Here is a 27,326-nt window from a genome sequence, read left to right on the forward strand (position 1 = left end):
ACCATGACACGAAAATCGGTGAAAGGTCGAGCAATAGCAGACATGTTAGCAGAGAATGCTGCGGGACCGCGAGCGGAAGATGAGATAGACCCTCTTGATGACCGTGTTTTACTAGTTACTACAGAAAAATGGGTCATGTACTTCGACGGAGCCGTTAACTTATCCGGATCTGGCACGGGGGCAGTCCTTATCTCCCCGGATGGCAGGCACTATCTAGTTGCCGCCAAGTTATTGTTTTCGTGCACCAATAATATCGCCGAATACGAGGCCTGCATTCTCGGGCTACAGGTTGCCGTGGGGATGGAAATTCGGAGAGCGCAAGTTTATGGCGACTCTGCCCTCATTATCCTTCGGACTGAAGGCAAGTGGAAGACTCGTGACCCAAAATTGATCCCATTTCACGAGTTTCTGGAAGATATAATCGAAGAGTTCGACGAGATAGCGTTTGAGTATCTTTCTAGTTGGATGGGCTGTTTTGAGAATGAAGAAGAGGAGACTGGGCTGAGCGTTGGGCTACTTGCATGGGCTGGTGAAGAGAGAAAGAAGAGGAAACTGGGCTGGTCGGATGGGTTGGTGAAGAATAAAGAAAAGATAATATTTTGGGCCTGATTTGTGTTGTTTCTCGAGTGGGCTGGCGTGGGCGAAATGAAGAAGGGCTGCTGGGGCTGTGCTGGCATGGGTGTTGCAAGTTGGGCCGGAAGGAATTTAGGCCTAGTTCGGTCAAAAAGAAAAGTGGGCCCGAGCTTTTTTTTTTTTTTTTTTTTGCCTTGGGCCGACTCCGGTTCCCTCTCCCGGGCGGGATCGGGCCGTAGACCTGGTCCAAGCCCGGACCCGAGAACCCGGACCCAGTTCCGGTTCCCTTTAATAATAAAATAATAAAATATTAATAAAAAATAAAAAATAAAAAATTCAAAAAATAAATAAAAATTCAATAAAAAATCAGAAAAATTTCAGAAAATTAGAAAAATGATTTTTGTGACCTTTTTACCCCTAATATGAATTTTAAGCCTGAAATTGGCGTTGATTGGAGACCGATGTCTAATCCGGTCCGATATTGTTGTAATTCGGTCTTCGAGTCAAAGTTGTTTGTTTAAATATCGCCATTATAGATTTGATCTGCATGTGCTTATCCCGATCTTTATTTGGCATATTTATCTGATTGAGTGTTTAAAAACACTGTCTTTTGAAAAATTATCTGTTAATCGCTTTCCCTATATTGTTAGGTTAAGGATGAATAGGTAATTGCACGAAATGACAGAAAAACATTATGCATGATCATTTAGTACTTGGTTAGATACCGATAAATTTAGAATGATATGCGGAATGTGTGGTCACCTTAAAGAATGTCAACCGGTTAGGTACCAAAAGGGCGCTAATTATCTAGTTAGCGTAAACAAGTCTCCGAACTTAGAAACTCCGGTTGCGTAGGAATCGAGATAACCCTCCCGTGTCTCGATTGGTTTCTAGCCGACCCCAATAGGCTAGTGGCGACTCTTAATAGCATTTTAATTTGCTAATCGGTAAAAAGAAATCCAATGTCACGCGAGGTAGGACTTGGGAGAGTCCACGCCATTGATCTATGGCAATACCTCTAAACCCCGCGGGACCCTCGTGGGAGGCCGAAGGCGAGGTCGTGACAACGTTATATTGATGATCTTCTTCATCGGGCTGGGATGTCCGAGTGCAAGCCTGTCCGAACTCCTATGGCCACAACTACAAATCCATCTACGCTAGGGGGTGCTCTGATGTCCGATGCTACTCTATATCGGTCAACGGTTGGCGCTCTTCAATACGTGACATTGACAAGACCAGATATCTCCTATTCCGTTAATAAAGCATGTCAATTCATGCATGCACTAATCGAAGACCACGGCGAGATGGTAAAACACATTTTGCACTATCTCAAACACACAAGGTCGTATGGTTTACTTCTTTCTCCATGCAATGATACTCGCTTGCAAGCCTTTTCTGATGCGGATTAGGCTGGTAGCTCTGGCGACAAGAAGTCAACTGGAGGGTATGCTATTTTTCCGGGTTCTAACTTAATCTCCTGGAGCTCCAGGAAACAACGAATCGTAGCGCGCTCTTCCACGTAGTCCGAGTATAAAGCCCTTGCCGATGCCGCAGCTGAACTCATTTGACTTGAGTCACTCTTTCGAGAGCTTGGGTTCCCTCTTCAAGGACCCCCTATCCTTTGGTGCAATAATATTAGTGCCACTTATTTGTCTGCAAATCCGGTTTTTCATGCTCGTACCAAACATGTTGAAATCGACTTCCATTTTGTCCGTGATCGTGTCACCAAACGACAGCTCAATGTGTAGTTTATCTCCACAGCTGACCAATTGGCCGATGCTCTCACAAAAGCTCTTCCTACAGCGCGTTTTGAATTTTTACGAGACAAGTTGAAGATTCGCCGTCTCGACTCTTCCACTTGAGGGGGTGTATCAAACAAATATTGCGCTCTCGATTTTTGAAGATTTGAAATCGTATCTTTGAATATTATCAACCAAATATTGTGCTCTCGATTTCGGAAGATTTGGAATCGTATCTTTAGAAGTAGGAAAGTTTTGTATTTTATTCCTTGCTAGTAAATCCTTTGGATTGTACTCTTGGGTATATAAATACCCCTTTAAAGCTTAATGAAAAACACAACGATTCCTGCTTCAATACTTACGATTGAAATTCCATTTAACTCAATAATCTAATATTTGAGAAATTAATTCTAGTACGGTTTGCTTATATCTTGAGCATCACGCTTCATTCAATATAAATGACATCTCCGTGAAGAGTAGAAAAATCACTTAATATTTCTGCTTATGATTAGAATCTTAAACTAAAAAGATATGAAAAAACCTAATTCATCATTGGACATTACATATTTAAGTACTTAAAATGTTTCATATTAAATAAATAATCATAGAACACGCAAGACTAAAGAAACTTAAAATTTTGTGAGTAAAAAATTATTAAAAATTGAAGCAATCGAAATCTGCTTTTTCAACAAGTGATAAGCAATCGACCCAAAAAAAAAGTGATAAGCTGCTAATGGGCAAATAATAAGCTGCTTTAATGTCCTTAATTTATATTAAATTACATATTCACAAGTTTAAGCTGCTTAAATAGGCATTAACTATGTTTTACCTTAAAAAATTAGCTTCATAATCATATAAGATACTTCTTTTTTCAGATAATTACCGGACAAGTCCTAAAAATTTGCTATCACAATTAGCTTGAATCACAAAGCTTACATTTCATGCATGCAAGTCCTCAAACATGCACCTTCGATGCACCTGAAGAGCAAATTAGGCACACGTTAAAAAACCTAATATTGTCCCACTTACATGTAACTTTACTGTCAAAGTGTGCATACAAATGAGCGGTGTAGTGCCCATTAGTTCAACGAGAAACCCGGTTGAAACGATAAACAAAGATAACCTCTGCATTTTGGGAAGCTCTTCGACAGCCGAGCACATTCTGGTTCATGCCATATAGTTTCGATAGATCAGCGGCTTGAAGATGCTTTTGTACATGTCGGGTCAACCGAGCCTTGATAACCAACTCCTCCAGCACGAGTGCATTTCCAAGAAGAAACTTAATCAAGGCGAGCAGATGATTCGACCCTAAACGATTGGCTTCATAACCGATGATCTCAACTCTCTTGAGATGTTTCGCCAAACATTCAAAGTTTCCCTTCCTTGAGCACAAATAATCTTCTCCATTGAAGTTAAAACGTCCTCTAGATTCGTCATCAAGCCCAAACTGCACATGAATACCCCATTTAAGAAACTCACTTCGCATTAGATGTGGGTCCATGAGGAAAAGAAAATTCACTGTCTCGCTAAAATTTCAAACAAACAACCTTTATTTGTCCACTGCAAATGGTAGTTTGTTTTACTTTATATGAGGTCTTAATCAATTTGAGCTCTTAAACTCGCCCACACAATACAATATATTCTCTTTCTAGCTGCTCATTACTGACCTATTAGTTCAAGATCCAAACCTACATGGCAGCAATAGAACCTCCAGTACAGCACTGCAGTTACTTTGAAGACATGAACTAAAACAGGTGCACATATGTTGAGTGCACCGACCAAAGTTACGGGCAATTTTCAATTGCCAAAACAAATAAGATTTTGGATTTGATAATCTTCATGTGCTTCTGAAGTTTTAACTCACATTTGTGCGAAATAAAAGTCAGCTCAAGAAGTGAAATGAAAATATCATAGCGAACGAACGAACCTTAAACAGGGTGTAGCCATCTAGGCATATGAGTAAATTTTCCAGGCATGGTGAACTGCGTAGCAAGTGTGCTATCCAAGGGAAGTCCCAATGAGTAACTGGTGTATGCAGTGTCAAATTCTGACATTTTGACAATGGAAATGGCACTCCTTCCATCTCCCAAGGAGACAAAATCTAAGCACATTGAGCGAGCAAAATAGAAAATTTTTGATTATTATTTCTTTTCTTGTTCAGAATGAATAAAGACTAACAAAATTTACAGTCCATCCAAATACTTTATCCCTTGACCCGGTAGGTCGCTCTAGTGGGGCAACATACATTACTAAAACAGTGCTAATCACGGATCCCATTCAAGGTAAAAAAAAAACGAGCTCGTACCTGGAAACACCGGCCGCAAGTGGCAATCGTAGGAACTCCCCGCAGCTTCTCCAGGAGTCCCTTTAAAAGATCCAGCATCCTCTCTCCACGAGACATAAGAAAATATAAGTTGGCTTCCACCAAAGAAGAAACATTGTCAAGTCTGAACATGGGATCATTAGGCAAAAACCCTGATATCCACAGTGACAGCAGATAAGGGGCCCAAATTGTCTCCACTTTACAGGTCATGGGGTAGACGAGTATCAATTTTTTCACACTCATTGAATCTATTCTGATGTTCTTCACGCCCTTGCACATGTGCAGCTCAAGGGACTCTAAAACCGGACTTCCCCTAACAATTTCCTCGAGAATATGATCACTCAACTCCGCAAATGACATCGACAAGACCTTAAGACGAGGCCACCTAACAGTAGTGCCCAGCGAAAAGCGGCACTTTCTGAATTCCAGGCGTACCAACCAACTCAAGTGACACACGAACTGCGGCAATGCGTACGAGAACAATGGCATAGCAGCCGGCAACAGGCGGAGATCCTCCACGCGGCGTGCTGCCGCGAAGCAGAACCAGGAGTCGAACTTGGGTGAGTTGACCCCGTCGCACATGATGTGGAATCTCTTCACGGTCGGGGAGGTGCTCTGAAGCAGGACGCTGTCGACAAAGGACGAGAAGTCCCTGGAACTGTGAGGCAGGTCATCACCAATCCCATCATTGAAGACGAGGTCGGTGGTAGAGGTCCAAGTGGACTGCCACCGCTTGGAGAGGATGCTGGTCTTGACTACATCTCGGAGGGTCAGGAACGAGAAGATGTGGTGGATCACGTCGTCTGGCAGGGCGCTGATGTCATCCCTAGGGCTCAAAGGAGGAGGAGGTGGGATTCGTCTTGTACGATTCGGCCGGTCGCCGGGGGATTTGCAGTGGATGGCGCCGTGGACGGAGGTCTCCGCCATGGTCTATAAATCCTAGGGTTTCTATCCCGAGCTTTCGAGGCTTTTGACTTTCGCGTTTTATATTTAAATGGCATAATTTTTTTTTTTTCTGTTGGGCGTATTTTTTGTTTTTCAATATATATAAGATTTCTTTTGGGGTGACCAAGCAAGTGCTCAATGGTCAAGCAATTTTCCTACGAAAAACGGTGAAATTTTGATTCTTTTAGGCTCCGTTTAATTCTTTTAAGTCTGGCCGACCTTATATGGTCACGGGCCGACAAGCTCTCGCTCGCTCTCGTCTCCTTCAATCTCTCACCTGGTCATACTCTCTCTCACTCGGCGGCTCCGTCCGGCGACGATCCCTTGCTCTCTCACCCCAGCCCCGCGAAAGGAAGGAGGAGCACAAAGCAGCGGTATGATGATATTCCTGCGGTAGTTTTGGGCGTAGGATCGAGGTAAGTCTGAGTCTTGCAGTGGTTCCGCGATTTGCTTGTGTTCATGTGGATGGAAGGATGAGCTAGCGGCGGCACGGCAGCTCGGTCCCGTGGTGGGCCTCTCGCGTAGGAGTACAAGCGAGTAGATTTCTAATTCGTGTAACCCTCGGATCGTGGGTTTCGGCTTGCATATTGCCAATGTTCTTTGCATGTTACTTTTGTTGGTTTGCTTGATATCCTAGAATGTCGGATGAGTGAAATTGAGAGATGAAGAGAGTTCGGTGGGGTTGTCACGAAATGAGAACGAAGAAGAGGAAGAAGAAAAGAAGAAGAGGAAGAGGAGATGGTGGCTTGAAGGTTCCTATGCCACATGGGGAGGGAGGTGTCGTCCATGAAAGAAGAGAGAGGGGTGAGGTGCAATTTTCGCTCGGTCGGGTTCCAATTTCACATATTTTTTAACTCTATGGGGTCCAAATTATACCGTAGTGTATCCTCAAAAATATCGTTTTTACTACGGACTTGAGACCAATAAGTACTAATCCACTCATAACTTAAGCCGGTGGAAAAATCGGGTCGTTATTGTACATGTCTTATTTAAATATTTATCAATTGGAATCATATTTACATTAACCTTACTTTTATTATTATTATTATTTTATATAGATAGAGTAGTTATGAATAGACAGTGCTTTTATATAAAACAAATAAACTTTTCTCCCTTTCACCTGCTTTTGGATGAATTTTTTCTAATGAACAAAAGGAATTAAAAAAATAAAATTCATATTTTTTTTTATTTCTTCGGATTAAAAATATGAATACACAAAAAAAAATCGAAATGGTTATATTTTATATGAAATTATTGTTTTATTCTAATTTTAATATACTACTTAACTATACCATTCTATTAGTTATAACAAACTATAATATTAGTTATATTAGGGCTATATGAACTCGAACCGTAGACCTTCTCGATAAAACAGATCAAACTTATTATTATCAAAATGATTCGAACTGCTTCAAAGACTCAACATGCCTCTCTTTTTTCTTTTTTTTTTTTTTGTTTGCATTGGGATAATATCAATTAGTCGACTATCTTTTTTCTTGCCGATAAGGAGATGGCTCCTTGCTTTGAATCATGATTTTGGTTTCAACTCAGAAGCACTACCAAAGCATTTCAAAGAAGGGTTATTTTGATGTGGGTGTGCTTCTTGCCAAGATTAACCTAGATAAGGAGATTTTTAGGAGATTTTTTTATCCCATTAATTTATCATAATCAGTAGGGAGATTTCATCCATTGTCCGCTATTTCCAGTATTTGACGTACCACAAAAATGAAATTAGGAATATCGAATCTATATCAAAGAAAGTTTGAAGTTTTGAAGTCAGGGTATGCATTGTTATTTTACACATTGTGGTTAGTAACATTGGTAAATTAATTTAAGATAAGGAAAGAGAGGGATTCAAACTACGCCTTGCACCACTCGGCCAACTCTCCTGCAGAGGCTATGATGATCATATCCTACAAAAAGGGCACATAGTTCAGTGAATGATGGCGGACATCATAATTCATCTTCATCAAAGTTATAATATGGAGGAAATCTATGGGGCAATTGGCTACCCATAGAGGATATCTCTGATCCTAAACCTCTTCATTGTGGCCGAGGCCCACGGGCCAGAACCATTTCTACCAAGGCAAAGAAGGCTCGGATGGATCGTCTTGCCTGTTTAAGCATCTTAGCGCACAAAGTTACAAACAATAAAGGAGATCGGCGGCAATAGTCAGGGGGATCGCCACCGCTTTCATAGGACGCAGTGTCTTAAAAATGTCTTCAATGCGGCAGGAAGGATAGATGTGGCGGCTTATGGCTTCGCGCAAGGCGTCGTTGAAATCATGGAGATAAAATTTGTCAAGGTTCCTGCTTCGTTTCGTTTCAAAGGAGAAGGCTCGCTTTGTTTTGCAAGATTCGGTGGTTTCGCCACGAAAATTTGCCTTGGATTATGTCGTGGGCAGAGCTCCTGGGCATGAATTTCACTTCCCAGGTTTCTATGAGTCCTGCCACCAAAACAGCTTTGACAAAAAGGCCGCCTCTTTGAAAGAATGATTGAAGATGACTTCAGCATTTTGGGAACCTCTTGGATAGCTGAGCACATTTTGGCGTTCGCCAAGTAGTTCCCAAAGAACAGCGGCTTCATGGTGTCTTAGTCCATAATGCGCGGGCAATTCAGCCTTGATAATCAACTTCTCCAGAACAAGTGCTTCCTCAAGAAGAAACTTAATCAGTGCGAGCAGATGTTTTGACCGAAAGCAATCAGCTCCAAAGCCGATTATCTCAACTCTCTTGAGATGTTTCGCCAAACACTCAAAGTTCCCCTTCCTTGAGCACAAAAAATCTTCTTCCTCAAAGTTAAAATCGTCTTTGGATTCATGTAGCTCAAACTGCACATGAATACCCCATGTAAGAAATTTTGCACTAGATGTGGGTCCACAAGGATAAAAAAAAAAATTAAACGGCTCACTAAAATATCAAACAAACAACCTTCATTTGCCCACCGTAAATGCTAGTTAGTTTTACTTTGTATCGAGTCTTGATCAATTTGAGCTCTTAAAGTCGTCCACACAATAAAATATCTTCTCTTTCTAGGTGCTCATTGCTACCCTATTAGTTCAAGATCCAAACCTACATGGCAGCCAAAGAACCTCCAGTAAAACACTGCAGTTACTTTAGCTGCACAGATGTTATGTAGACTGACCGAAGTTACAGGCAATTTTCAACTGCTAAAACTAGTAAGGGTTTGAAGTTGATCATCTTCATGTGCTTCTAAAGCTTTAATTCACTGTTTAAACATTTGTGCAAAAGAAAATTCAGCACAAGAAGCGAGATGAAAGTTTCACAGCAAAGGAACAAACCAGCACGTTGCTGCAGCCAGCCAGGCGTATGACTAATTTTTCAAGGCACGGTGAACTTCGTAGCAGGTGTGCTATCCCAGGAAGTTCCCAACGAGAAACTGGTGCAAGTAGTGTCAAATTCTGACATTTTGACAATGGAGATGGCACTCCTCCCATCTCCCAAAGGGACAGAATCTAAGAACATTGAGCAAGCAACATAGAGAATTTTGACTATACTTTCTTTTCCTGTTATAAGATGAATGAAGACTAACAAAAATTAAAGTCCATCCAAATACCTTATACCCTGACTCTGTCTCCCACGAGTTCGCAATGATACATCTTGATGGAAGACTAGAATGCCACGGAGAGCTGTAGTTGCTCAACCGGGGCAACAAACAGCACTACAACGGTGCTAATCACCGACCGCATTCAACACGAGCAAGTCTTATAAAGGTAAAAATACCGAGCTCGTACCTGCAAACATGGACAGCCGATGGCGATTGTGGGAACTCCGCGCAGCTTCTCACAGAGTCCCTTGAAAACGTCACAGGGCATCCTCCTCACAGGAGACTCGAGAAAATATAACTTGGCTTCGACCAAAGATGATACATCCTCAAGTATAAGCACGGAACGATTAGGCCAATACCCTGATACCCACAGCGACAGCAAATGCGGAGCCCAGAGTTTCTCCATGTTCGAGTACTCGACAATATCGCAGCAGAAGAGTACCAACTCTTTCACACTCGTCGAATCTATTCTAATGTTCTTCAACCCCCCGCCATACTCCAACTCAAGGGACTCTAAAACAGGGCTTCCCCTGAGAATTCCTTCCAAATTATCATCACTCAACTCAGCGTATTTTATAGACAAGACCTTAAGACAAGGCCACCTGATATTAGTACCCGACGAAAAACAGCAGAAACGGACTTCCAGATGTACCAACCAACTCAAGCAACACACGAACCGCGGCAGTGTGTACGAGAATAGCGAATCGCTCAGCCACAGGCAGAGATCCTCCACGCGGCGCACCTCCGCGAAGCAGAGCCAGAAGTCCGGCTTCACCAATTAACAGATGAAAATGTTTGTGCATTCATTTGGAGAGTGATTAGATATAAGAATTAGATATGTTCTCCTATCTAGTCCGGCTTCACCAATTAACACACATCCCACATTAGCGAGTGCCTGGGTACTTGTTAGGTCACTGTGTCTGGAAAGAACAGGGCAGGATCATGCACTAACTCACCCTCCCTCAATCCCTCCCTTTCAATGAAACCCTCTCCTCCCTTTTCCTCTTTCGCCATAATCCCCACCCCCAACTCAAACCAAAGCCATTCCCTTCCGCCTAAAAGAAAAGTTTTCCACATTTATCTTGTCCTTTGTTGTTCTTCAGGCTCGATATTTGGGTATATCCAATCTGATAGACTTTGCATATGCCAAAGACGACACCTTAAACATTCAAGCAAGTTCAAGACATGAAAATAGGATATCTTTCCATGATTATCACTATTTTCAGCATCTTAAACAAATTTGGATATCTTAGAGGCAACAAATGAATTCAAGCACTCATCATCACAAGGTAATTGTCCCAACTTTTATCTGATTAATCGATAACAAAAACTCTGAAAATGTCCAAATAAAATGTTCCCATCGCCCCGCGCATGGAGGGGGGGGTGTGGAAAGAAGAGAGAGAGAATGGTAGAGAGTCATTATGTATATATTTCCAAGAAAAGAAAAAGAGAAGATTTAGAGCATTATACATTTCGTCCTCCAGTATACAAGTAGTTTCCATCTTTCCAGAATAACACCTGAAATTGCAAGCTTATCACCTGTAATTTCATAAGAAATAATTATCACATCACGGAAATCCAATCATCCGGCACTTACCCGGGTAACCAAACTAGTTGACCATGTAAGATGTATAAGAGTTCCATGCTATCTTCTCTGTAGATTGCAGTAGTCTGGCTCTACAAACCAGTTGCCAGCATTCCGGTATGAGCTGGAGAGGAAACAATGGCAGATATTATACCTGCACAAAAGCAATAGAGAGTAAGATACCCAATTCTTCCCTTTTATCTTGTGATCGCAATATTATCTCGAATCATTATAAAATTAACAAGGAAATCCAAGGCACTTAGGAGATCTGCTATTTTCCTTCGCATGCAACGTATATCAGCTCCATTGCGAAATAAAACAGAAAAAGTCACCCTTACAATCCAAAATAACCCTTTGAAGTTGAAACACTCAATTTTTCTCCACTGCAGTTCCTCTAAATCCTATTTTATTTAACTTGTTTGACAAACATTCAAAAATAGCTAAACCAAGACAAGCACAACAATCAACCTGTTTGATCTTCTTTGTCTCCTTGAAGTGTTGAGTGCTTCTCAAAATCTCTACTAGGGCAATGTACATCAAACACTCTTATGGATTTGTCATATCCAGCAAAGTTCCTACACATGAACAAAGGATGTAGGTTGAAACTTTTATAGACTTAAAATGCAATAAACCTACGTAAAGAGAATAGCTCCAACAAACTAAATCATTTATCATAACCACAAAAACCACTAAGCAACCATACACCGACATTCCGAAATTTGGGAAGCAAAGCATAACATACATCACCAAATGCTGATTTCTTTCAACAATAGTAGGTAAAGTATCGTACGATTTCCAACGAAAATTTCGAGGCGAAGTAGAGTGGACCGTTGACATGAGGGAATTTAAGAGTCTTCAAAATTTAATGTTAACCTTACTTTTTCCCTGCAGGATTAAATGTATTTGAAAATGCAACTGTAATTTCATCCACAGCATCAAAAGCACTGTATGTGCAACGTAGCTGCAATGTCAAGTCCACAAGTCAATAAAATTTCCTTGTTTCTTTTCAAGACAATTAAAAATGAAGCTGCATTCAGAAGATTGTAAAGGAGAAGCTACGGGGTATGCAGACAACAAAGTTGCTATAAAGCATGTCTAAGATGTGTGATAAGCTCAGGGTCTATAACTTCAGTGTACCTGAAGCAATTATATGGCTTCCACAAAGTCTTCCTAGAGTTCTTGAAACCTCTAAACTAAACAATTCTGACCTGTCCAGTAGTAGCGTCCCAGGCATGAATCGGATGATCACGAGTAGGTGAAGCAAATACACAGCTAACTGGGTCTGAAACATGAAAATCTTCCACAATCAATTCTGGCTGTCGCTAATTACCAGAAGAGAAATATCATAGCTGAAAAAAAAACCATCATACAGTAAAAAGAAAAGAGTGAAATTTAACGGGACGACCTGTAGTAGACATATGGATGCCAACAGAACTCGTAAACCGATTCCCCTCCCGTGACAACAAGATTGGCTGGAAAAGAATCTGCAACCACATAGAGATAAACCACCCATTTTTGCATTTTGCGAATATTTGGTTGTAGATATTACTCGCAGATAGTCTCAGCAGTCCTAAAGCTAACATCTTTTCAAGCTACTTAAATACACAGAACAAAAAAAATACACATTCTACGAGGGCACAAAACGCCTTAAGAACCTGTACCTTGATCAACATCAGACGAATTTGCATTTGCGCTTTCGTCACCCCCAGTCTGATCTGATCATTAAACAGAGCAATTAAAGTACAACCAACATCGCCACATCTCGTGAACGAATAAAACATAAAAGGAACAGAAAAATCAGCAAGCACCACCATTGTCCTCAAACAAACCTACAATGTGAACACGCGAAGTGTATTGTCCTCTGCACTACTGAGAAAGCAAGTCCCATCAGGTGACCTAACGAAAGCCCAACAAGAGTGAGGAAAAAAAAAAAGCAATCATCGCTCCGAAAGCCACACCCACTGCTAAGAAAACGAACAGCCAAACACCCATCAAGGGAAAACGAAAGGTTACGCACCATTTGACGCCTTTAAGAAAGTTGTTCGGCTTCTGGTCAATTCTGAACTGTTTGTGGAAATGATGGGCTCTCTGAGGAGGGACATCGAACCGTATGGCGGGCCATGATGAGTGGCCTCTGTGGGTTCGTTGAGCGGGCTCTGTTGACGCTGCTCTTCTTCTTCAACCATCCTTGTGGGAGAGAGAGCGTGTGTTGAACAGCGTCCAGCACCAGCTGGGAGGCTTTTCTTCAGATGTCGCCGGGGAGTTTTGGCTCCGTCGACCCTGCCCACTTTTGAGTTCGGCAAAGGGAAAAAGCAAAGCTCTCACCTTTCGATTTTGCGAAATGAAATAATAATTTCATGAATATAAACCAAACTCGAAATAAAGAAAAAATTTTAAAAAAGAGCCCAAGTGCTTTTATTAGGGTTGAAGTCGATGTTATTTAAAGATCTCAAGTGCCCTCATTGTATATATAAAAAAAAAAAAAAAAAAAGCTTGAAGTACATATTGTTTCAAATAAAAACATAAAGTGGCTATATTAGTCTAAAAAAAGAGCTTGAGTCACTTTAGTTAGGGGCATTTTGGTCATTTACTATTTTAAACTTGTTTTTCCCTTTTTCTATTTTCTTAGAGATTTTGAAAAAAAAAGAAAAGTAAAAAACAAAACACATGCGGAGGACTGACCTCCTTTAAAACAACCATAACCACTTCATGTCATTTTTTGGGATAATGATAGCACTTCAAGCTATTGTTTGAAATAAAGTCCACTTCAAGTACTTATATGAGAAAATAAGGACACTTGGGGCTCTTTTTTGAATTTTTACCCTAAATAAATGAAGTTCAATTCGTTTTAATCATATAATGATTAAATTCTAATATCATATAATATCGCATCGATTGCTATCCATGTTATGTTAAATATTATAAATCATAGGTAACTTGACATTTGTCGAACAATAATTCACGGTTACTGTTCATGGACTATTAGCTGTTTTTGAAATGAATTGTAATTATCAAAAATTATAAAATTTCTTTAATTAATTATGATAATTAATATCTTGATTATTTAAGTTTGAGAATGGATTTATATTACAGTTTAAGTTTCATCTAATTCCGTAATTTTATATTTGAGAATTTAATTCTAGTATGGTTGACCGTATACATAGCAATGGGCTTCATTTTATATAACTCACTTGTTTACGAAGCATAAAAAAATCACTCAATATTTTTTGTCTCTAATTTTTCTTTGTAATCTAAAACTAAAAAAAAAATATGAAAAAATAATATATGATTCAATATTACATTATTTAAAACAGAGCAATTGTTTAGACTACTTCTTCACAACTTTGGCTAAGGTGCTTACTGATGGATATAGGAAGTGCCCATTATGGTGCTACTCCGCTCTTTTGGAGAGAATCTTAATGTTATACAGATAACTCAAGATTTTATTTTTCATGAGGGTACTAAATATATTGAGATTGAGCGACATTTTATTTGTCAACATATCCACAGTGGTGTAATCATTCTTCTTTCCATCTCCGCAGCGGAACAACTAGCAGATACTTTCACTAAAGCAAATCCACCCGGCCGTTTAGATTTAGTCTCAAAATTACCATGTTAAGTTTGAGATGGAATGTTAATGTAAATTGTATCTAGTGTTAGTTTACCGTAATAACGTTTCTAATAGTCCCATGTAGGTTCTAAGTTTTTTGGCCTCCTGCTTCTTGTGTTCTAGGAATAGAGCGAGCAACTCTTGACTCGATTTCTTTGCCAATGAAATCATAAATCATTCCAAGAATTATAAGAAAAAAAGATTCTCTCTCTTAATAAATCTTCTTAGGGAGTAGAATTTCTTGCTTAGGAGTTCAGAGAAAGGTAGCATGGTAATTTTTCCTTTTGATAGCAAAGAGGGGTGAAGTGGTGATTAACCAAGCAAGCAAAGTAAAATAGCCAAAACACTAGGGCGCAGAATAGAAATTGGTGGAGAATCATCAGCGGAGGAAAAGAGACGTCCTAAATGTTCCTAAACGTTTCAAGCTTTTCAAATTAATGGGTGACGACGGCATTGCATTAAAAGAGACGTCCTCTTCCATATGATTGGCTCTATAAGTTGTGGCCTCCATCGTATTTACATTCTACTACAGTTCTTCTTTTCTTAAAGTTTGAATCTCTTTCCGTTACCCCAGAATGTCTTCAACCTCTTCTTAGGTTTCTGATGCTACCTCCTTCATCAATGAGTTCCGTATCCGTTGCAAAGAGCTCATCGCTCATCTAAATTCCACTTATGCTTTACGTGGCGGCGACTCGGCCCGAGGTGTTGGTAGACATTCAGGTCTTGTTGCAAAGCAGCGAACTGACATCATCCTTTCCGAGTAGATTAGCACCAGGTGCTAATCGCGGAAGAAATTCAACACCAGTGCGCCTCATAAAGCGTAAAAATACTGAGCTCCTACCTACAAACACCAGCTGCCAATAGAGCTAACGGTGATTGTAGTAACTCCGCGCATCTTCTCGTCAAATCCCTTAGAAAAAGTCGGAAGAGCATGCTATTGTCACTGCACACGACAAAATCTAACTTGGCTTCCGCCAAAGAAGATATGTCGTAGAGTCTGAACACATAATCATGAAACCAGCACCCTTCTATTCGCAGTGACAACAAATGTTGACAATCGTTGACTCTATTCTATTGTTCTTCATGCCCTTGCACACGTACAACTCGAGGGACTCTAAAACAGGACTTTCCCGGACAATTTCCTCCTAGATATCATCATTCATCTCCGCAAATTCTATCAACAAGACCTTAAGACAAGGCCACCTAATAGCAGTACCCAACAGAAAACAACACTTTATGACTTCCAGGCGTACCAACCAACTTAGGCAATAGAAGAACTGCGGTAGTGTACAGGCGGAGCTCCTCCACATGGCACCCCGCCGAGAAGTTTAGCCAGAGGTCGAGCTTGGGCAGTTGGCCTCTTCGCACTCGAAGCCGATGGTGTGTAATTTATTCACCGTGGGACGAGGTGCACTGGCTCAGGACGCTGTCCATGAGGGACCGGGAAGTCCAAGGGTTTACGAGGCTTGTCTCCATCGAAGATGTTGGGTTTATGGGTGGGCCATCCGTGTGGACTAACCCAGTGCATTATCCATTATGGATAACTTTCGTTTTCAAACGTGATATCTAATCACGTTCTTTTATCACGTAAAATAATTCTGGCGATCTTAAGAACATCATCTTTCTCAAAGAAGATATTACGTATGGCGTTCTCACTGTGAAGACAAAGAATAAAAAAAGGAAAAAAACGACCCCTCTCTCTCTCTCTCTGAATGTCAAATCGGTGAGCTCTCCCTCTACATCGGGAACACTTAATCTGTGGAACAAGAAAGTATGTTCGTAATCGTAATATACGTTTTTGATCAATGATTCAAGACTTCTTGAGCATGTTAATTCCGCAATCCGTACTTATGGAGTTAGGGATTGGTTGCCGTCATTGGTATCTAAGCGTGTTGTTCTTGCTTTCTGGTCGCATAAATTTTTGTGATCGAATTAGTGCGAAAAACCTGTTTTACGAACCTACTATTCTGAGATAATTTGTGATTTTCTGTACAATAAAAGTAGCTTTGAACACATAGTCAGAACCGTCTTGGCGACACAGTCTTTTGAACCCATAGTCGTTTGCGGTAGATGGTGCCGGGGACGAAGTTCTCCGCCATGGGTTGGACATGTATGTTGGAATCAAATATTAAATGTGTTAAGCAAGCTGTGGTGCGCAAGGCGTTTAATAAACTCGTCGTATTTGGGCTCTTCGGTGGCCTTGTACCCGTTGGATCATATCAAGCAGCTTTCAAAGATCACCTATCTCGAAAGATTTTTTTTCTGGATGTGCATACTGGCTATGATGATCGTCTCCTACAGCAGAAGGGCACATGGTTCGATGAATGATGACGGACATCATAATTCATCTTCATCGAAGTTATAATCTCAAGGGAATATATGGGGCGATTGGCTTCCGACAGAGGATGTCTCTGATATGGGAACTCTTCACTGCGGCAGAGGCGCTCGGGCCAGAACCATGTCTGCCAAGGCAGAGATGGTTCGGATGGATCGTCTTGCAAGTCTAAGCATCTTGGCGCACGAAGTTACCGCAGAAAAAGGAGGTTAGTGGCAGTAGTCCAGGGCTCCTGCTTTGTCTCGTTTAGAAGGAGAAGGTTGGTTTCGTTTAGGCAAGATTCGATCGTTCACCAGAAAATTTGCCTCGGATTACGCCGTGGGCAAGAGCCATGAATTTCAGTTCCCGAGTTTCTATGAATTCTGTCGCCAAAAGAGCTTTGAAGTTTGGGGTTTTGTAGTGGAATTGTTGGCAAGCAAGTGATGACCGATCACTCTACATGCAAACTGTGGACTGTTGGACGATAAGGTGAAACAACAATCGTTAAATCGACAGGCATTCGCGACTATCAAAGTAAAAAATATTCCTTTCAGGCGTCGGACGGTCCTTAATGATTTTGTATGTAGATAACATCTTGGACTTCCAATTTTAGGTAAATGGTATTTTGGAGTATTGGGGTCTTGATTTGCTCTTTCGGTTTACAAATCGATTCGGATCATACATTCATGGCCCGGAATCATTCTTTCTCCCAAGGATCAGTTGATTTGGCTAAGTTTGTCGCTTATTGGAGGAGCCTTTCTCATAAGAAAGAGTCATGCCTATTCTGTGTTCATGTTTTGATATTAACTACGGGAATTAGTACATGATCGGAGAAAGATTGAAGAATTGGAAGCAGAAAAACATATAAAAGTTGAAACATTTGAAGTCTGATTATCCAACGAGTGATAAGCTGCCAATAGGCCAAAAGAGTGATTTTCCAACCATGACAGTGTCAAAAGAGTGTAAGTCGGGATGAGCATTGCAGTGCTCATTCAAGTTTAGAAACCTGGATTTTCATATGCTTTTAAAAGGACGTCTCTTTGAGAGGATGATTGAATATAACTTCAGTATTTTGGGAAGCTCTTCGATAGCTGAGCACATCTTGCATCACGCCAAGTAGTTCCAAAAGAACAGGGTCTTGATGGCGCTCTTGTCCATATTGTGAAGGCAATTCAGCCTTGATAATTAACTTCTCCAGCACAAGTGCATCCCCAAGAAGAAACTTCATCAAGGCGAGCAGATATTTCGACCGAAAACTATTAGCTTGAAAGCCGATGATCTCAACTCGTCCGAGATGTTTCGCCAAACATTCAAAGTTCCCCTTCCTTGAACACAAAAAATCTTCTTCATCATAGTTAAAACAATCTTTAGATTCTTCATCAAGCTCAAACTGCACATGAACCCCCATTTAAGAAACTTGCTTCCCATTAGATGTGGGTCCACGAGGAAAAGAAAATCCATTAGCTCACTAAAATTTCAAACAAACAACCTTCATTTATCCACAGCAAATGCTAGTTAGTTTTACTTTGTATGGAGTCTTAATCAATTTGAGCTCTTAAACTCGTCCACACAACAAAATATCTTCTCTTTCTAGGTGCTCATCGCCACCCTATTGGTTCAACATCCAAACCTACATGGCAGCCAAAGAACCTCCAGTACAACATTGCAGTTACTTTAGAAGTGAACTAAAACAGCTTAAAGTTGTCCAGTACAGATGTAGAGTAGACCGACCGAAGTTAGGGGCAATTTTCAATTTCTAAAACAAGTAAGAGTCTGAATTCGATCGTCTTTATGTGCTTCTGAAGTTTTAACTCACTGTTTAAATATTTGTGCGAAAAAAAAAAAGTCGGCACAAGAAGCAAACTGAAAATATCATGGCAAAAGAACAAACCTGCAAATTGGTGAAACCAGCCAGGCGGATGACTAATTTTTCCAGGCATGGTGAACTTCGTAGCAGGTGCACTATCCCAGGAAGGTCCCAACGAGAGACTGGTGCATTTAGTGTCAAATTCCGACATTTTGACAATGGAGAATGCGCTCCTTCCATCTCCCAATGGGACAAAATCTAAGCACAATGAGCAAGCAAAAGAGAAAATTCTGATCATTGTTTGTTTTCCTGCTTAAGGTGAATAAAGACTAACAAAATCTACGGTCCATCCAAATACTGTATCCCTTGATCCTGTCTCCCGCGAAGAATTCACAATGATTCCTCTTCAGAGCACGTCTTATAAAGGGTAAAAAATACGGAGCTCGTACCTGCAAACACGAACCACCTGTGGCGAGTGTCGGAACTCCGCGCAACTTCTCAAGGAGTCCCTTTAAAAGGTCCCGTATCCTCTCCACATGAGACATACTAAAATATAAGATACGAAGATATAAGTTGGCTTCGACCAAAGAGGATACGTCGTCAAGTCTGAACACGGAGTCGTGTGGCGAGAACCCCGACACCCGCAGTGACAGCAAATGAGGGGCCCAAAGATTCTCCACGTTAGAGAACAAGGAGGGAACGAGTAGCAAGTCCTTCACACTCGTTGAATCTATTCTGATGTTCTTCACGCCCTTGCAGGAGTCTAACTCGAGGGACTCTAAAACAGGACTTCCCCTGAGAATTTTCTGGAGGGATTGATCGCACAACTCCCCATGTCTTACTGACAAGACCTTAAGACAAGGCCACCGAATACTAGTACCCGACGAAAAACAGCAGTAAGAGACCTCCAGGCGTACCAGGCAACTCAGGCGACTCGCGAACCTCGGCAGCGTGTACAAGAACGGCGAAGCAGTCAGCCCCAGGCAGAGATCCTCCACACGGCGCGCCATCGCGAAGCGGAGACAGAAGTCGAGCTTGGGCGAGTTGGCTTCGTCGTACACGAAGCCAGTGACGTGGAGCCTCTTCACCGTGGGGGAGGTGCTCTGGATCAGGACGCTGTTGACGAGGGACAGGAAGTCGAAGGAATAGGTTTCGTGATTGCGAGGCCGGTCTCCGTTGAAGACGAAGTGGGTGGTGGTGGTCCAAGTGGACTGCCACCGCTTGGAGAGGACGCTGGTCTTGACGACGTCTTGGAGGGGCAGGAACGAGAAGATGTGATGGATCACGTCGTTTGGCAAGGCGCCGATGAGATCGCTGGGGCTCAAAGGAGGAGGAGGTCGGCTACTGCGATTCGGGCTATCGCCAGAGGATTCGCGGTGGATGTCGCCGTGCACGGAGGTCTCCGCCATGGAATATGTATGCGTTCTCGGTCGAGCCCGCCATGGAATATATGCTTTCGAGGCTCTTGACTTTTGCGTTTTATATTTATATGGCATAATTTTATTTTATTTTTGTGTGCGTATTTCTCTCTTTTTCAATATTTATAAGAATTTTTGTTTTGTGACCAAGCGAGTGCTCAATGGTCAAGTAATTTTCCCACGTGGAATCAGAATACTCCAGCAAATTGTTACGAATATTGATCCAAAGGTAAACAGGAAGAAGCATAATTCTTTCGTCATGCTAACGTGGCGTTCAATTAAAAGGAAAAAAGTGATAAACCTAGTAATCCTTTTGTAATAAGAATCTATATTATTATCCACGAAATAGTTATTATGGCAAAAAAAAAGGTACTATTTCAATCTATTATAGGTAACATATCCATCACGTGGTGGTATTTATGTGACGGCCATATTTGCCTCAATAAAAAAAAAGATAAATACAATCAAAAATCCTAAATTATGCCCCTTGTGACACGTTTACCCTAAACTTTTTTTGTGACATCAAAAACTCCAAACTATACCCATGGTGACACATTTACCCTAAACCTTTTTTTTTTGTGACACTAAATATCCTGAACTTGTACCATTGTGACATTAATTTTCCAGTTAAAAGCAGCAATTAAAAATATAACGAAAATTCAAGGTGGCGTTGATATGGCGCCATGCAAGTGTCACATTAGAAAAACGTAAAAAAGAAGAAGGAAAATCTGAAGTTATTATTCATCGTCTTCAACATTCGAGTTCCTCGGGCACTTGTCCATCCACTACCCACTTCTATTTGGAGACACTGCCGGAGTGAGATACAGTTGATGCGATGATTCCTGGCACTTTCCAAAATCATTTTTGATTGTTGATTTGGTGTTTTAGGTGCCCGTGAACGATGAGCTCGTTTGGGACTGTTGACACTTAAAATAATCCAAGAGAGACTCGTGACAAGCACGTAAGGAAGTAATAATCAGCTACGGGAAGGAATACTAAAGCAAGGAACGTTTCAATCAGAAAGGTGCCACGTGTCGAGATAAATTCTGGCGCCACTTCCTTCTAGAACAAGAAAAGCGCGCGGAGGGAGGCCACGATCGAAGCGGTTGGCGGTAATCCCCACGAGGTAAAAAGAAAAGGCGCGAATACTAGGAAACCGTCATCCACGTGGCTTATGGAAAAGAGCAAAGCGTGGGGCCAAAGGAAGAAACCGCTCGGCGGTTACCAAAGAGCTTGTCTATAAATACCTCGCAATAGCAAGATACACACACACACAACAAATCCAAAACACTTGCATTTTCAAACTAGCTCTTAGCTCTTAACCTTTAGCCCTTAGCCTAGCCTAGCTGTAGTTTTCGGATCCCCGTCGTCGATTCAATTCCGGCGAATATCATATCCAGAGTTAGGTGTCGTCGATTAGATTCCGGCGTCTACTCATTAGGTTCGATACCGTCGATTAAATTCCGGTGTTGCACCTTTCACCCATCTTGTCCGAGCATCAGTCGATTCAATTCCGGTATTGTGTCCTATAGTTCCCCGTCCGGTGCTGTCGATTGAATTCCAGCATTGTGTCCTACATTATCTCCCGATCCTGTCGATTCAATTCTAGGGTCACGTCGAAGTCCGTCACATACTGTTACTATTGCACATTGGGCCGTCGAAGTTGTCGAAAGCCCGTTTGTAACGCGTCCTTTTGTGTAAATCTATTGCATTTGACATTCTCCGTCCAAAACTGACCCAGAACCCCTTTTCGGAAAACGAACGGATTAAGTTCGATAAAAGATTCTCGCGTAAGCAACCTCATTGGGCTATAGTCAATCTGGGATTAGAACCCATTACCAGCAAAGCCTTGTCAAGAGATTTTAACGCGCAACAATCTTTTTTGGCACGCCCGGTGGGACCTTTGGTGTCGGTTCGAGAGAAGTGCTATGCCACGCACACGAGGACGTAACAACATAGACGGTGGTGGAGACGAGCCCCAGGAAGAAATACAACGAATGGAGTCATCCACGGCCCATCAAGAGGACGTCGAGGTTTCTCGACGTAACGTTGAGGAGCCAAGGAGAAATCCCGAAATGACGTCTGTCATGCTAACATCGATAAGGCGGACCATCGAAGAAGTCCAGAACGAGTTTGCTGATCACATGGTACAGCGGATGACCGAGGTTGTCGGGCCATTAATCATCAACACGTATCACGAATGTGCTGCAGGACAACATGGGATTACAATTAACCCACCTCATGCTCGGGAAGGGAATGGTTTCGTACCAGCAGCAAGTGGCGGTTTACCAGTAACAACACCGCCAAATATAGGCCTTGCGGGACAGAATACTCAACCTTTAGCACCTCCGCGGATTCTGCAACGAGGAGAGGCGTTACCGGCCAACGAACCTAGACCCCCGGTAAATGCAGACACAAGTATGTTCCCTAGACATCCTATTCGACAAGATATACCTGCGGATCTTGTTATGCTTCCGGGACACCCTGTTCGACAAGACGAGAATATTGCTCGTCGGGAAGTAGCTGCCCAACATAACCCTGTCCCTATCAATGAACAACCGGTACCCATGATTGTCGAAAATCAGGGGGCAATACCCTTTAGGGGGCAATGGCAGGCCAGGGGGCAAGACCAATTACCCCAAGCCGGGGGGCAAGGACAGTATGGACACCAGCCCATACGACCTGGATATCGGCAGATGAATCGGCCCCTTCAACCACCAGGTCCCGAGCCAATGTTTCAGCCCGTTGTGCAACCCATATATCATCCGCCACAACCTGGATATCAAATGCCATATCAACCGCAGTACCATCAGCCGGTGTTTAACCAGGCACCCGTATACATTGACCCAATGGTAGGATACCGGGCTAATGTTTACCGAAAACCGTACCCGGATTGGATGGATACGATCCCGTATCCAAGAGGGTTTAAAATACCCGAGTTCACACTTTTTCTTGGGGAGGATGATCAGTCCACGTATGAACATATCAACCGTTTTCTAGCACTATGTGGGGATGCTACACATGCGGATCACTTGAAATTAAGACTCTTTCCATTATCCTTGTCGAAGACAACCTTTACATGGTATCTTGCACTACCACCCAATTCGGTGTTGACATGGGAACAGATGGAGCGTTTATTTCATGGCCGGTTTCAAAGAGCAATGTCGAACTTGTCGCAGTGCGATTTATCGACAATGAAGCAAATGACAAACGAGATGGTCGACCAGTTTGTTGCAAGGTTTAAACGGGCTAGGAACAAATGTTTAGTTCCTTTACCGGAAAAGACATTCGGCGAGTTCGCTTTCAACGGGTTAAAATTCGAAATACGAGATAGGATAGTGGGACATCCATATGCGGATCTATTCGAATTATCCACGATGGCAACAAAGCACGAGAGTCCGCTCAAGGAAAAAGACAAAAGGCACACCCGAAGAGGAGATGTAAGTTTTGTCGAGCCACCTGATTTTGACGAAGAATCAACGGAGCCCGTCGAAGTAGCCGTCGCCCAATTAACCATCGACAAGCCATACACTTGCCAAGCACTGAAGCCAGCAAGGATGAAAGAAAAGTCAACTATAATGGCTAAAGCAAAAGAAGCAGTGTACTATTCATTCGATGCGAATCGGGCGGAAGAAATTTTCGACATCTTGTTGGGTGACGGACAAATCAGGGCGACGGAAGGGCGTAAGATACCGTCCAAAGAAGAATTAGCGGGGAAGAAGTATTGCAAATGGCACCACTCATGGAGCCATAACACATCAGATTGTCTAGTCCTTAAAAAGAACATTCAAGAAGCGATTCGATAAGGAAAGATCAAATTCGCTGAAGACAAAGGGAAACCCCCGATGGATGTGGACGCGGATCCTTTTCCGGTGATGACTGGAATGGTATCTTTAAAGCGATCGAGTAAAGGCCATACGTCAACAAATTTATGCGCTTATTGCGGGCGAAAATTGGGAAACATGAGTACACCCGAGGAAGGGTACCAAAAGAGCGGTCGAACCGGTCATAGCGATAAGACGCCTTTTCGCATTGAAAGTGCCGGACCTCGAAGAAGTTCCAATCATCGGAGAGTTTATAAGTCGTTTAAGCGGAGATACGATGAAGGGGACCCTACAATTGGTACTTTAGGTGAGCCAAGTGACAAGTTTGATTATTACGTAAGCTATGGTCCATCAACCCCACATCCCCAAGAAAGAGTCCACTATGGATGGGGAAAGGAGTTCGACAGAGATTTTCGACAAGGCCTTCATGAGCCACATCGTCGACGCACTCTTAAGATACCAAGTAACCCCGTAGAAGGGTCATGGTATGAGGTGACGGAAGATCAAGAAAAGGAGAAAATATTGACCCGAACTCGGAAGAGAAGGGTGCAAAGAAAGAACATGGTCCGCATACTACGGCAACAGGAGATTCCGGCCAGTCATGACTCGATGGCGGCAGCTCCTAACCACACCAAACTGCGGAGGCCGAGAAATCTGGTTTGGCGACGAAGACCGGAAGAGACACACCCAACTCAAGAAAAAGAGGACAAGGGTACAAAGACACAGAAAACATCCGCGTCCAAATCTCGATTTAAAACCCCCGCTAGCAGGTCGGTTTCCCCCCTAAGCTCTTGTATGGTACGAGTTAAGTTACCACACGAGTTTCAACTCGAGTCGACCTCAGCTGACGGCGGCTATAAAGAAACGACGCAAGAAAACGAAGGGGCTCGGTTTTGCTTCAACGATGAAGAGACCATGGAATTCGGGAAACCCATGGAAGATCTCTCAAATCACTTGAGGTCGCTCAATATAAATGCCAAGATCAACGGGCGGCCGGTAATGAAAGTACTGGTGGATGGCGGTTCAACGTTAAATCTCATTCCATACCGCTTCTTCAAGAAAATCGGGAGGAATGATGACGAAATAATCCCATCGAATATACGGTTATCCGATTTCATTGGCGAAATTACTGAAGTAAAGGGAGTATATGTCGCTGACCCGACCGTCGGATCTAAAACATCGAGGACGTCTTTCTGCGTTGTCGACGCCGACGGATCTTATAACTTGCTGTTGGGACGGGATTGGATACATGGAAACCAATGTGTCCCATCGACACTTCACCGGATGCTAGCATTTTGGAATGGGGACAAAGTGGAATATGTAAAAGCAAATCCCCGGACTTGTGTTACCTGGACCCGTATATCCGGTAGGGACAAAGTGATGCCGGATGATTGCCTTCGTATATCTAAGCCGCCTGAAGTGGACCCAAGAGATATTGCATTCTGCCGTTTCGACAAAGGGAGTACCGAGTGGATCCCAAGAAAGGAACCGGTGGAACCGATCGACCAGTTTTCCGATGGAAAGTCGGTCATTTGCGCAAAACCTCGGCGAGAGGTATGCGGCCTACGAGGCCGAGCAAAGTGATCAAGCCCGACAGCTTGCAGACGGCATTTTAGATTTTGAAGACTCACCAATTAAGGAGGACGACAAGGTAATTCAAGCTCAAGACCCATTGGAAGAGGTCAACCTCGGAGATGGGGCCCGCCCTCAACCTACTTATGTAAGCCAACTACTCGATCGGAGATACAAGGTTCAAATGGTAAACCTATTGAAAAAATATAAGGATTGCTTTGCCTGGAATTACCATGAGATGCCTGGTCTCTCGAGGAGCATAGTTGAGCATCGATTACCAATTAAAAGAGGATTTCGACCACACCAATAGGCCGCTAGAAGATTCGCTCCCGAAGTGATCCTTAAAGTTAAAGAGGAAATCGAGCGTCTCCTTTCAGCCGGATTCATAAGATCAGCAAGGTATGTCGAATGGTTGTCAAATATCGTGCCTGTCAAGAAGAAGAACGGTAAACTCCGAGTGTGCGTTGATTTCCGAGACATTAATGCGGCCACCCCGAAAGACGAGTACCAGATGCCCATCGCCGATATGTTGATCGATTCGGCATCCAATAATGAAATGATGTCCCTCATGGACGGGCATTCTGGGTACAATCGGATATTCATAGCGGCGGAGGATGTTCACAAGACAGCATTTAGATGCCACGGGGCCATTGGTACGTTCGAATGGGTCGTCATGCCTTTCGGTTTAAAGAATGCTGGTGCTACGTATCAAAGGGCAATGAATTATATCTTCCACGATATGATTGGGGAGTTTATGGAGGTCTACATCGATGACGTCATCGTCAAGACGGACCCGGGTAAGTCATCTGGACCACTTAGAGCAAGCTTTTGAGAGAATGCGCAAATTTAAGTTAAAGATGAATCCTTTGAAATGCGCTTTCGGGATAAAAGCTGGCAACTTTCTTGGCTTTTTGGTTCATCGGAGAGGTATAGAAGTAGACATGAACAAAGCTAAGGCTATTTCAGAATTGCCATCTCCTGATAATAAAAAACAGCTGCAAATGTTAATCGGGAAATTAAATTTCTTGCGGCGTTTTATAGCTAACCTCTCGGGAAAAATCGAAGTTTTCTCCCCGTTGCTCAAATTGAAGAATGAGCGAGAGTTTATGTGGGAAGAGAAACATCGGGTGGCTTTCGACGAGTTAAAAGAGTATCTCATCAAGCCACCAGTGTTGACGCCACCAAAGGCGGGACGACCATTAAAGTTGTATTTATCGGCCGGCGATACAACGATCGGGAGTATGCTGGCTCAAGAAAACGACGAAGGGAAAGAGCAGGCCGTATACTACCTAAGTAGGATGCTCAACGATGCCGAGACGAGATACACGTCCATCGAAAAACTATGTTTATCACCGTACTACGCCTGTACAAAATTACGACATTATATGTTGCCGACTACGGTACATGTAATTTGTAAAACATACGTGATTAAGTACATGTTGTCCAGGCCAATCATTAGGGGCCGGATTGCAAAATGGGCGTTTACTCTAATAGAAATCAATCTGATTTATGTGCCGCTCAAAGCAAGAAAAGGGCAGGCAATATCCGATTTCATTCTTGAATACCCTTCGGGTTTAAAAGTCGAGGATGATGAAAATTATCTTGGTATTGCGCCTTGGATATTATATTTCGATGGGTCGGTGGCGTCCGGTTCGGCGGGCGCGAGAATCATGGTTATATCACCTTTTCGACAAAAAACAAAACTCATATTCAGGCTTGACTTTGAATGCTCAAACAACCAAGCCGAATATGAAGCCCCGATCGTGGGACTGAATGTTTTAATTGACATGTGGATCAGATCAATTAAAGTGAAAGGCGATTCTCAGTTGGTGATCAAACGGCTAAATGGTGAGTATCAATGTTTGAATGAAAACATTATTAGACATCACCACCTGGCAAAAGAATTGTTGTCGAAGTTCGTCGAATATGAGCTAATCCATGTCAAGAGGAGTGAAAATTCAGAAGCTAATGAATTGGCTCGGATGGCGTCGGGATATCGTATATCGAAGGAACTAGCGGACCACATCATTACTCGGGTAAGGACCTTA

General features: G+C 42.5%; 1 protein-coding gene and 1 pseudogene across 1 annotated transcript; both read right to left on the reverse strand.

Moving 5' to 3' along the window:
- The window catches only part of LOC125313994, a 29,396-nt pseudogene extending 13,525 nt beyond the window's left edge, over positions 1–15,871 (reverse strand).
- A 1,810-nt stretch (positions 15,872–17,681) lies between these two features.
- On the reverse strand, positions 17,682–19,873 carry LOC125313995 (F-box protein At5g03100-like). Its single transcript, XM_048275451.1, has 3 exons — positions 18,914–19,873; positions 18,549–18,722; positions 17,682–18,047 (listed from the first exon to the last, which is right to left on the reverse strand). The coding sequence occupies exons 1-3, from the start codon at positions 19,871–19,873 to the stop codon at positions 17,682–17,684; spliced, it is 1,500 nt and encodes a 499-aa protein (XP_048131408.1).
- Between the last annotated feature and the right edge of the window lie 7,453 nt (positions 19,874–27,326).

This window comes from Rhodamnia argentea, chromosome 3, assembly GCF_020921035.1.
Source record: "Rhodamnia argentea isolate NSW1041297 chromosome 3, ASM2092103v1, whole genome shotgun sequence".
In the NCBI taxonomy this organism is placed as follows: Eukaryota; Viridiplantae; Streptophyta; class Magnoliopsida; order Myrtales; family Myrtaceae; genus Rhodamnia; species Rhodamnia argentea.

Excerpts from the sequence above, each read along its gene's own strand:
- LOC125313995 (XM_048275451.1), bottom strand. The coding sequence starts at position 19,873 with ATGGCGGAGACCTCCGTGCACGGCGACATCCACCGCGAATCCTCTGGC. Across the intron at positions 18,723-18,913 it reads CAGGTGGTTCGTGTTTGCAG|ATTTTGTCCCATTGGGAGAT; the intron begins GTACGAGCTCCG and ends CATTGTGCTTAG. Across the intron at positions 18,048-18,548 it reads CTGGTTTCACCAATTTGCAG|TTTGAGCTTGATGAAGAATC; the intron begins GTTTGTTCTTTT and ends GTTCATGTGCAG.